The sequence below is a fragment of the Piliocolobus tephrosceles genome, chromosome 8 (assembly GCF_002776525.5).
Source record: "Piliocolobus tephrosceles isolate RC106 chromosome 8, ASM277652v3, whole genome shotgun sequence".
Taxonomy (NCBI): domain Eukaryota; kingdom Metazoa; phylum Chordata; class Mammalia; order Primates; family Cercopithecidae; genus Piliocolobus; species Piliocolobus tephrosceles.
In genome coordinates this window covers 129,092,177-129,104,375 of record NC_045441.1, presented here as the reverse complement: position 1 = coordinate 129,104,375, position 12,199 = coordinate 129,092,177, and the positions used below count along the sequence as shown (strand labels likewise).

Genomic DNA, 12,199 nt, shown 5'->3' with positions numbered 1-12,199 from the left:
TTGTGCCATTGCCCTCCAGCCTCGGCAACAAGAGTGAAACTTCATTTCAAGAAAAAAAAAAAAAGTGCAGCGACCTAAGCATTCTCGTCAGGGTGACTCTGTCTGGGAATTTTAAGCCACAGACTTTCTCTTCTCCATTGGTTACAAGCAAGGAAGTGTGTAGTCCCAGACGCTCTTGACAGGCTTCTTGGGGCTTTGAGAGGACAGCATGATGGAGTATGGGGCCAATATAAGGGAGCACAGCCAAGAACTGGGGAGAGAGACACGGACCTGTGCACCACTTTGAGACCTAGACAGAGATTTGCCTGGAGCCATATCTATTCCTGAGCTGCTCAATTAAATGTACTCAGAAATACACATTTATGAGTCTGTTTGTTTGTTTTTACTTTTGTTTTTGTTTTGCTTAAATCAGTTGGGTTCGGGTTCTGTTATCTGCAACTAAATGCATCCTAATAGATTGCGTCCCTTCGAGCTCCTTTTACTTCTTTTGCGCTAATGTCCCTCAGTCACTGTGGGTCCCTCCCTCTCCCCTTTCCTCAATTTAAGAACAAATACACAAACCACTGCATATAAAACAGAATAAGATGGGTTGCAGGTTGTTTGGATTCATGGCTTGTTGAGATTCCATGCCCAAAGAATATTGATTAATGGATCAATGTCAATCTGGAGGGAAGTCCTGTCCTGTTCAACATTTTCATCAATGACTTGGATGAAATAGGAGACATGCTTAGTAAGTCTCAGATGACACGAGGCTGGAGGAATTGCTAATGCAACAGATGGCAGAATCAAGATTCAAAATTATTTTGACTGACTTGAACAGTAATAAGGATAAATATAAACTCTTGCGTCTAGGCTCAATAAATCAATTGTGTAAGCAGGGTTTGGAAAGGCCCAGCGTGGCAGTTGTCATACCTACTTAGAACTTGAAGTTGACCATAAGCTCATGTTGAGCCTAAAGTTAAGACAATTAATTAGTAACACAGTGAATGCAGTTTTCAAATATTAGAAAACTGCTGTGAAGAAGAGACACTGACTTTGCCTTTACTTCCCCAGTAGAAGAAAAAAGAAGAATTTCCTGGGAAGTGGTTTTCAGTTCATTGTATGAAACATTTTTTAATGGTTCCAGTAACAGAACAGACCACCTTCCAAAACTATGAATGTAATAGCAATTATATCAGAATGTAATAGCAGTCGTATCAGAATGTAATAGAAAGGATTCCATTGTGGTGGTCTTCCTTTTAAAGCACAGATTTAAAAAATGAATCTCTTTAACAACTCACAAGCCAAAGTTATACACACACAAGCATCCAGAGGAAAAAATGAGGTGATAAAGTAGTCTTGCCCAGCGCCCTCATTATATCTGCTACAAGAGATCAAGAGGGGCCTCATCTAGAAGAAATGCCCAGAATCTGGCCTGGGCGCTGATGGGCCCCATCTTCCCTTATTCCATTTGTGAGCCTCCTCCTCAGCTTCCAGTCTTCAGTCCAGCTTCAGCTTGGCCTGTCCTTTTGTCCACTCCTGCCTTCCAGCTTAGCTCTTTTCTGGCTCACACCTGCCTCCCTCTGTTTGCCAGCTCCAAGTCAGACATTGGGAAGCCATAACTCCTTCCCGAACTCTGCCCTTTGGGCCTGACCCCTTCCTGAGCTTCCACAGCTTCCTCCAGCCGGGCCTGGCTTCATGGACTACCCCAGACAGCGAAGGTGCACACACAATTTGTCTTTTTGTTGTGACTGTTGTTCTCAACATTCCATTTCACTTGCTAACCCGGAGAGCGGGAGAAGCTGAACAATGACCCTATTTCATCTTATCAGCTTAGAATGTGATATTAGCAAGTTATTAAAAATAAGTTTCACTTCCACAAACACAAAATCAATTGTCCTATGGATATCCCATGGGTAACTGGACCCAACTTGTACTCACGTGTTTCTCCTTAAAAAGGTCCACCTCTCTCAGAAGCTTCTCTTGGCAGTCAGGGTTGGTGGCCAGTAGGTAGGTGGCAAAAGAAAGTGTGTTGGTGACGATTTCATAGCCAGCAATGAGGAAGATGAAGGCCTGGCCCACAATCTCATCCACAGTCAAAGGCCTGGCCATGGGCCTGGGCTGGTGTTGCCAGGAAGGGCTCGGCTTGCACCCGGTAGAGGAGAAGACGTCTCTGACGATGTCGAAGTCTTGCACGCCCACGGGACTTGCCGAATGTCGGGCATCCAGGACCATTTGGAGGAAGTCCCTGCGCCTCTAAGGGACAAAAGGAAGAAAATGCACATTTTGACCTTACAGTCATACAAAGTGAGGCTTCTTGGAGAACAAAGGAGGAAGATACACGGGCGTAGCTTTTGAAGAGCTCCGTAGGAACAAGGTCCTCATTGCTGGGTTATCTGGGACGGTGAGAACCTGGAAGCCACCTGAATGTCCCTTAGTATAGCACTGGTCAGGCAGGTTCTGGGGCACTGAAGAGCAGCCTGGGCTGCTGCCCTGAGCAAGGCAGAGGCCATTCTATCTGGGCTAATTTGAAAGTCATTGAACCACTTTGATAAGTAAAACAAAGCAGGTCATAGAACAGTATGCACAGTGGCTCTCGTTTCTGCAAAAACAGCAAATGTACTAAATATATCATCACCTATATCTGTCTATGCATAGAGAATTTTAGCAGTGTCCCCACCCAACAGTTCATAACGAGCTGGAGGAGGTGGGAAAACCAGGAGGGGGGCTTTTATTTTTTACTTTATGCATTTTTGTACTGTTGGTTGGTGGTTGGTTTTCCAACAATAAAACAATGAAAACATCACATAGATTTAAAACCAAGCTTGTGCTGTACTGCTCACTTATGTGCAGCTTAGAACTTAGATGGGCAGCCACCAGTTTTACTCACACAGTAGAAAGTTAACAGAAGTGGGGGCAAGGGGAAGGGACGAGTTTGGCGGTGCCTGTCTTCAAGGTCTCCAGGCTTTGCCTTCTTCATCCCCTAGCCTTCATATCAGATCTTCACATTGGTTCCCTCTTTTTCTCAGTTATCCTCTACCCCCATTTAAGTAGTTAGAGCTTTCTTTCCATTTTCCCTACCTTCTTTATCAGTCATTTGCATATTCTTCATATTTTCACTATTACTCATTGTAACAATAGGAGTGTTTCTATATTGCCTCTGTGTTAACAGAGCCTATTCCTAGAACATCCCTTCTTTGAAATTCTCTTTGATGTCATGAAGGACAGCCAACATATTTCCATTTTCTAAAGTTTATGGGACTAAAATGGCACAAGGAGAGCATCAGAATCACCAACAGAAAAATATTAGAATTTCATTCAAAGTACTGTGCTAGTTACAGCATTTTCTCAATTCATTGGCCTCTGAATTTCGATTGCATTAATAATCTATGCCACACACATGAGTGTCTGATTCCATCTTTTTTTTTTTTTTTTTTTTTGAGTCTTGCTCTGTCACCCAGGCTGGAGTGCAATGATATGATCTTGGCTCACTGCAACCTCTGCCTCCCAGGTTCAAGTGACCTTCCTGCCTCAGCCTCCCGAATAGCTGGGATTACAGGCGTGCACCACCACGCCCGGCTAAGTTTTGTATATTTAGTAGAGGCGGGGTTTCACCATGTTGGTCAGGCTGGTCTCGAACTCCTGACCTCAGGTGATCTGCCCGCCTTGGCCTCCTGATGATTCCATCTTTTAAGATTGTTGTTGTTTCATGTGTGTTTGCTTTTTATTCTCCATAAGATTATAAGCAATTCCAGGGCAGGTCCCCACCCTCAACCCCTGACACCGTGCCTAGTTTTGTGCTGAGCACATGTTAGATGTGCAGTCCATGACTCAACAGATAAAAACGTAATGACGTAATGAAGTGCATGCATTTGGAGGATGGGTGTGTTGAGTTTGATGACAAGTGCATGCTCTTTAGAGCGGGGATCTTGGATGCTGACACTTTTGCAGCTCTACTGCGGCCCAGCCTTGTGACTTTGGAAGGTGCCTACTGGGATCCTAGCAGTGTTCAAGGTTAAGACTACAGGTGCCACAGACCTTGAGTCTAAGGAAGCAAGGCCTCAGCTTCCCATCAGCTTGCTGGGTTGTAGTAGCTAAGAAAATGGTGAGGGGTCAGGGGTAGTTGGTGGCTTCATTCTACCCTGGCCCTGCTCGTTCTGATTTTCAAATGGCTTCCTCAAGGGCTGGCTTTCTCCAGCTTGCTTTCTGCTGCCTGGTCAATGTCTGGGTGCTGGTGTGGTCCCACTACTGGCCCTGCTTCTGTGGAGCAGAGCTGGGGCAGGGGCAGGTAAGATGGCACGCAGGGGAAGTGAGCATCTGCTGCTCCCTTAGCTCTGGGATACCAGCACAGGACCCCAGAGACCCCCAGACCTCTTAGTCAGTCCCTCTGAAACTCCTCGGGGTGTGATACCGTTGTGGTCCCTGAGGCTTGGCTGTGGCTTTGCTGAGGTGGTGTAGGAGGAATGATGGGAGGGAGGGCACAACCACCTCTGCACTGGGTATTTTTCCATGGGCAAAACTGCAGCCAGCATCCTTTCCCCTTATCCCAGCCTAGACAGGCTGCTAAAGGGCTGTCAGAGTCTTGCAGAAATCTGTCTTAACCTCCAGCTACAGAGGCCAGAGGAAAGGCCACTCTCCAGGGCCCGTGTGCTGGAAAGGAACATTAGTATAGATGGGTTTCTTTTCTTCACACTGCATCAGGGAGGTTATCTGAACGCTGCCCACTGAGGACTGAAACGGTGCTGGTTTATGGTCCTATCCAAGGAAAATACGCACCCTGATAGATGTAGGTGTCTAATCCACCCATCGGCTAGAGCTTAGAAAAATATTTACCTTTTAACATCTGTGCCGCATTTTCACTGCGCAAACACACATCTGCTTGATGGAATGTATACAGACTTTAGATGGTTTTAAAGCAAGTTTTCTTAGTAACCGTATAGCTCTGTCTTGACATGGCTGTCCTGGATTTGTGGTTGGGGAGGCTTTTCTCAGATCAGCTCATTGTTTGAAACAAATGGCACTAGAGTTTATAAAAGGAAAAGCTCTAGGCAATCCCAGTAATTGGATCTTTAATAACCTCTCACCTCTTAGTAAGTCATTCAGTGCAACAGTTTTAAATTTTTTAGCCTGATTCCACAGCCAGGCTAGGGATGCCTGTGTGTGTGTGTGTGTGTGTGTGTGTGTGTGAACACTCTCAAAAGGTGGCCCTTCGTAGCGATGTTGAAGGTTGAAAATGGTTATTTGTTTATCCCTCCTTCTCCGGCTTCATCCTCACTCTGCGGAGACACATGAACCTGGATCAGAATGTTCTGTCCTTTTAGGCCTCAGAGCCGGGCCAGGAATGCCAGTTAAGCTGCTTCTTCCCACACCTCCAAGGACATGCGAGTTGAGTTCACAGTGGTGCGGGCCAAGGGGGCTGCACACTTGCCTATACCTCCCCATGCCTTCTGGATCTAGACACGTTTGCTGCACAGTTCTCAGGGTGTGAAGCTGCACAGGACATGGTTGCTGCCCAAGGCTGCCCAGTGTATCAAGCCACTAATTGACCCGCGATTTCATTCCAGGCCAATGCCTTCACAATTGGACCTCGCCGATTCCTCTGAGCCATCCAGTCTTTGAGACAACCCTTTTAAAGTTGCATCTTGCACGAGTCAGCTAAGGAAAAGCCATTTCAGCCCTGTTTTTCCTTTTTAGTAACTTTCTTTAATGCGACAAGGGCTTTAAAGCCCAGATTTACACATGCATACGCATATCCAGTATTGAAATGCCTTTCTTCCCACTGAAAACTCCTCTTTCTATTTTAACCAAGTTCAATCAACAAATATTTACTTGATTCCTACTATGTGCCATGCATAGTGTAAATCTGCAAGGAGGAAAGAAAATGCTAGGTCTCACATGAATCGTGTGGGGTTGACTGACAGTTGCCGAACTCTCTGATAAGCATGCTGTTCATGCTGGAACATGAAAACCCATCTTGCTGGGTTTTCAATATAAAGAATGTGCTCATGAAAATTGCATGTGGGCACATTTACCCAGAAAATTCTTCTGGGCTGCTCTAACCTGTGCTTAGGGTGATGCTTGCACTAGAGAGACAGTTTTGGGGGCCGCTTTAATTCTACCCGTCCGTGTCAAAGGACGTACACATTGCTCCAGGCTCCTCTCTGCCGTCCCCCCCCCTTTCTTGTCTGACCTTCCTCAGCCTTCCTCTGTTCTCTCCACTGTCCCTGGAAGTTGTAAGTGGTGGATTGCTGAAGGACAGCACCGTGTGATGTGTGGGGCTGAGAGGGAAGGGAAAGAACAGAGACAGTGATGCCAAAGTCAGCTCCATTCCATTTCAAGGCTGTGTCCTATTAAAATACGTTACCTCTTCGGCAGCTTGCTGGTCCCGCAAGGCAATCACATTCCTAATGAGTTTGTTAAAAAAGCCATTCAGTTCATCTCGGTTCTTATTGGGCAAAATCCGGGCCAGTGGGACCATTATGGATGGAAATGATACTTGAAAGAGAAAAACAAAAGTGGCATTGAAAAGGGGGTGATAATAAACCAGGGCCATTAGACGCCTGTTCCTGGGAAGAGAAAGCGGGCCTGGAATTGGAGCCGTTTTAGAGTCCTGCCCTCCCCGCCGCACTGCTGCTTCTGAGAGCAGGGTGATGTCTCACTCCCTCTCGGTACTCCTCACCATTCCTGGCACATAGTAAGCACTCAATAAACATCTGTGCAATTAATCGAGTCTGCACTTCCATCTGGCCCTCAAGAGGTCAAGCTCACCCTTACAAATTAATGTTTCAGGTCCCGGGGATGGAGCTTAAGGTCTTCGTACCTCATCAAGAGAAAAAGGATTACAGGCTGTTTCAAGCCTTAGCAAGTGGTAGAAGCTGATTTACTTTTTACAAACTTTCTGGTCATTTGAATTGTTTTTTCTTGTGGATAATTGTCCCCAGAACGACCTCCTGAATTGTTCCCAAGAGCTGCCGCTGCAGCTGCTGACAAGGATCCTGGCTGTTGCTGCGGTGGGTCCCTCCCTTGCCGGCCCCTGGTTCAGCGTGGGCCCCCTTGCTGCCATGTGCTGGGGACTGGGCTGCCAGGGTCAGGGACGCTTCATCTCCCCTGGAGAGGGGCACTGGCTGGGTTCAGCTTCTCAGTTTCCATGGTGGATTCACCCTGCACCGGGTTCTATGGGAGCTGGGCTGGCGAGAACATCTCCAGACACACATGCTCTCAGAATGCACGGGCCCGTTTTCAAGAGCCAGAGTCCAAACCAACGTGACACAGCAGCAGGAGGGCCCTGCAGAGGCAGAGAGGAGGAATAGAAAGGATGGCACAACCGAGCCACCTGCCCCATGGGCCTGGGCCATGGTTGAGGCACAAGGGGCAGATGCAGCCTGGGCTGCCTCCAGGAGCGGTGGAAAGGGTGAAGGAAGAGACTGCTGGACAGTCAGAGTGACTCTGCCCACGATTTCAGGGTGGAGCCAGTGGGGTGACAGGGGCTCCAGTGGACATTGGCTCAGAATGGGAATGAAACTGGTTAAGAAATGAACGGAATTTACCAGCCCAGCAGAATGGTTAGAAATCATGGCAATAATCAATACCAATCATAACACGTCAATGCTCCTATAAAGGCAAGAAGATGCTAGAATTGGCCAGAGGGCAAAAATTTCACTTCTACAATAAAAATAAAATAAGGCCCAGTGCAATGGCTCACGCTTGTAATCCCAGCACTTTGGGAGGCCGAGGTGGACGGATCACCTGAGGTCGGGAGTTTGAGACCAGCCTGACCAACATGGAGAAACCTCGTCTCTACTAAAAATATAAAATTAGCTGGTCGTGATGCTGCATGCCTGTAATCCTAGCTACTCAGGAGGCTGAGGCAGGAGAATTGCTTGAACCCAGGAGGCGGAGGTTGCAGTGAGCCAAGATCGTGCCACTGCACTCCAGCCTGGATAACAAGAGCGAAACTCCATCTAAAAAAAAAAAAAAAAAAAAGTAAAAAATAAAATAAAATAAATAGACCAGTCCCCGTGCATTGGGTAACCTACTCCTCATCCACCACGCAGGATTTCTGTGTGTTGGACTTCAAGTGGAGAAGTCTTGTGAAGAGGATTTTGCTGGAGGAAAGAAAGATGCCCTAGGAAATGAAAGGTTTTGGGTTCCAGTCTCAGCTCGGCCTTCCTAGGCCTGTTTCTCACCTGAGAAATAGGGACAAGAAGATTTTTCTCATAGGGTGATTACTAGGACTAAGTGAGGCAACGCACACCCAGTGCCTAACACGGTGCGTCCCTGCTGTTCTCACCATGGCAGTGGACCACTTACCACCAATGCCAGGGCTATGGCATTGGGAATAAGTGGCTCTAGGCAGGTGGCAAGGTGGCAAGAGGAACCCGGTGGCTCCATAAGACAAAGCCTCTGCAGGGGAACACCCCGAGTGCCCTTTCCCAGTGGCAAGGACAGAGCCCCAAAAGCTGCCCCAGCTGTCATAGGGTCTGCCCAACTTGCTGAAGTCATCGCAGCGTCCCGGGCTGCAGCTGCACTTACAGAGTAAAACCAGGATAGGTCTGGGGATGCAGAATTCGAAGAAACGCTTGCAGTGTTTCACAAAGGGATCCTCAGGGGCCTGCTGGGAGTCCACCGGGGTGCCGAAGGCGACGCTGGCAACCACATCTGTGGTGTAATGGCAGTAGCACCTACGGGAGATGGGAACACAGGGATTTGAAAGGACTCCGGCAGGGGCTACCCGCAATGCCCCACTCCAGAGCAGGAGGGCCTGAATTGCCTACACTGGCTCGCCCAGCCCTGCAGATGTGCCCGGAAGGAAGAGGAGCTTCTGCAGATCTGTGGTGAGGTGGAGGGAGAGGGGCTTCTGGATGGGGCACTCTGAGCAGTGACGGCAGAGCGCGGGGAGAAGGCAGGAAGACCTGGCAGCCAGCTCATCTAAACAAAGACCTGGGAGGGGAGGAGGGCACTGCCTCTTCCACCTTCGAACTTCAGGCAGCCGCGGTCAACCAGAACACAGCCAAGTACTAAGAAGGACACTTTACATTTTCCTCCCTAGGAAGGAGAACAGACAGGTGACCGAACGCTTACATGCTGTACTCAAAGCTCTGCACAGCCCAGCTCAGGCCAGAATCTAATGATTAATTGATAGACATCAAATTGTCATTGATGAATTAACAACCTAATTATCTAGCTTTATTAACTTTGTCTCCCTCTTCCTCTTAATGATTTTACAGTTTTCTTAATAGCAACAAACAAAAAGCAAGGGCTCTTAGCACTCAAATAAATACAAGGCAAACTTCAAGGCAGGCTTCATGAACAGCTGTATATTATTACATAAAACATACATTGCACTTTAGAAACAAACAGAAGGAAAAGTGTCTGGCAGGAGCTCCAGAAAATTTAATCTCTTAGGCTATGGGAAAGCTGCCCCCTCAAAAGGCCATTTTAAACTTGAATGATTCCTTTTTGTTATCTTATAGGAGTAGTCAGATTAAGTTCTTTTCCAAAAAGCTAAAAACTGGGTTATTAATATCTTTTTACATTTAAAAGGCCAATTTTTGTTCTCAGTGTAGGCACACACTTAACTCCTCTCGTACATAAGTTCTATAACCACTAACTTATCATTAAGGAATACATGACATTTCCAAATGACTTTTAAAATTTGCACTGCTTTTATTGAAAACATTTCTACAATTGATTATACGTTTCCCTGCTAGAGTGAAAACAAGAATGCGACTGCTGAATGTGATTTCATCTGATCCTGATGGGTGAAGATTTAAGGGTCTTAAGGGTTATTTACTTTGCTTTTATAGCTGATGAGGCCACCTTATCTTTAGCCAACTCATGCATCCTATAATAATCAGAGAGAATGTGGATGAAAAGACCATGTAAACTGGTGCAATACCAGTGTTGGTGATGATTATGTTATTATTTGATTAGCAATGATAATAATGAGTCAATTTCTGGATGATTCACCATCCCACTTTATTCTTTATCTGCTGTAAGCCATGATTTGGCATAAAATGACTAAAGCAAAGGTGGCCAAATCTTTTGGCTTGCCTGGGCCACATTGGAAGAAGGAGAATTGTCTTGGGCCACACATAAAATACCATAACACTAACGATAGCTGATGAGCAAAAAAAACTGCAAAAAAATCTCACAATGTTTTAAGAAAGTTTATAAATCTGTGTTGGGCCACATTCAGTGCCATCCTGGGCTGCTTGTGGTCCGTGGGCTGCGGGTTGGACAAATTTAGACTAAAGGTGTTTTTTTAAAATAAAAATGTTTTAGTTACAAAATGATGAAAAGCCAGATAATCAGTTATTTAAATTTGGTGTCCACCACTAAGTCATGGCTTCTGGGCTGAGGTGCATCACAGTTTTTCTTGAAGTGAAAATGCTTGAACGTTCCCCCACCCCCACATCCCTGTCCTTTGGCGCAGGCCTGTCCTGCGTGTTCCTGGGTCTGTGGAGGTCAGAGGGTGGATGCATCCATAGGTTCAACAGGACGCAGGTCCCCTGGCTCTGCTCTCATTTCTTTCCCATGTTAAATGAGTTTCTTTTCTTTTTATTAATCAGTCCATCCATGCTTTTATGAGCTTCTAGCGTTTCCACAGTTTGCTAGTCCCAAGGTAATTGTCCAGCAATTATGGACAGTTACAAGAAGCAGTGATTCAAAAACTCGATTTCTCATCTGTAATGCAGCAGCCTTACCTCTGGATGTCAAATGCGTCCCCAGATTCCGCATAGCGTTTTAAATGAGCCAGGAGAAGGTCGCAGGCTTGGCTGATGAGGGGAGTCATCTGATAATGGATAACAAAGGTGTAATTAGGGCACCATGCCGGGAGTACACCTAAATTGGCTGCAGATGAAGAGGTTATATGTGGTGCTTTCTGGGAAAATGAACACTGTTTGGAAGATACTTTTCACACAACTAAGATTCAAGAGGAAGATCCTAAAATTTGCAAATATTCATGAAATACAATAGCTCTAAATGTCTATTTTAGCTTAAGCATTTTTTATCTTTGGAAGCAAAAAAGAAGAACAGATTTACAGTGAATACGGTGAAATAATTTTGAGAACGATTATTAAGTGCTTAGACAAAACTGAGAATCAGTGCTCAGTTTCATGACATTGGGTTCGCATTAACGAGCAAAGAAAGCCTAATCCATATGCACTATCTCTGGAATTACCCGAGTCTACACCTGTGTGTTCCAATTGTATTTTAGATCTTTCACTAGAATACTGAATCTTAGCATCCAAAGGAACCTAAGGTCATCCATTTCAAATTCTTATTTAACACAGAAATTATTTATAGCGCATTCCTGATGGACAGTTATTCATTTGTGCTTAAGCCACTAAGCTTTCAAATACTGGGAAAACCTTGACTTCAAGATGCCTCCTATGCCCACACAGGGCAATTGTTAGGTTTCTTTTTTTTTTTTTTAATAGGAAAATGCTTTTATGCTAGAAAATTCCTAACCTACACAGAAAGGTGGAATGGCATAATGAAGATTCACATAGATACCACTCAGCTTCAACAAACGGGTGGGTGGAGTTCTTTGTGGAGCCTGCTGGCCACCCATGTGACCTTTTATTCTCTCTTGCATGATTAAAAGGCCAAGCTGAAAATACCAAGCAGCATCATTTTATTCGGTGCCCATTGTAGAATAGCATCACAGCTAAAGCAACGTGCTCTAATACATCGTTCTGAGCATTTCTCACGAAAGACATAAAATGTAATCTATGTTTAGATTTGATAATTTTGACACTAGAATATTAAGTTCTCAAGGTCAGGGAGATTTTAGTCTGTTTCTTAATTTTTATAATCCTAGCACCTAGAACAGCGCCTGGCACATAGTAATTATTTGTTAAGTGAATGAACGAATCATTGAATCATATTGATTATGTAATACCCACTCCTTCGTCTTAAAGTCTTGAGGCACTGGGAAAAGTTATAAAGTTAATCTGCTTGTCAGAAGGTATGTTGTTGTACTGAGGCAAAATCTGACTTTGTCTAACAATCTTTTGCTGGTTTCGTTTCTGTTCTCTTCTTCGTGACAGTGCTCTCAACGCTCAGACAGCAGGTACCTGTCTTATCTGCTCCGCATCTTCTCCTAGACGACTGTTCCCATCCTTTCTTTCTTTTCTTTCTTTCTCCTTCCTTCCTTCCTTCCTTCCTTCCTTCCTTCCTTCCTTCCTTCCTTCCTTCCTTCCTTCCTTCCTTC

The 12,199-nt window shown here is 45.5% G+C and overlaps 1 protein-coding gene across 7 annotated transcripts in view; it reads right to left on the bottom strand.

The window, feature by feature from the left end:
* The window catches only part of TBXAS1 (thromboxane A synthase 1), a 178,574-nt gene that overhangs the window by 57,767 nt on the left and 108,608 nt on the right, over positions 1 to 12,199 (bottom strand). For 6 of the 7 annotated variants that reach the window (XR_002724959.1, XR_002724960.3, XM_023184855.2 and 3 more), the window contains exons 6-9: positions 10,686 to 10,774; positions 8,512 to 8,660; positions 6,344 to 6,474; positions 1,921 to 2,235 (exon numbers count right to left, since the gene is read on the bottom strand). Coding sequence is in view for 5 of the 7 variants with exons in the window: in XM_023184855.2 (XP_023040623.1) it covers positions 1,921 to 2,235; positions 6,344 to 6,474; positions 8,512 to 8,660; positions 10,686 to 10,774 (684 nt within the window). In the remaining 2 variants the exon portion in view is untranslated. Of the gene's footprint in view, positions 1 to 1,920; positions 2,236 to 6,343; positions 6,475 to 8,511; positions 8,661 to 10,685; positions 10,775 to 11,458; positions 11,597 to 12,199 lie in introns of all 7 variants that reach the window. The other variant, XM_023184859.1, reaches the window with a different exon arrangement.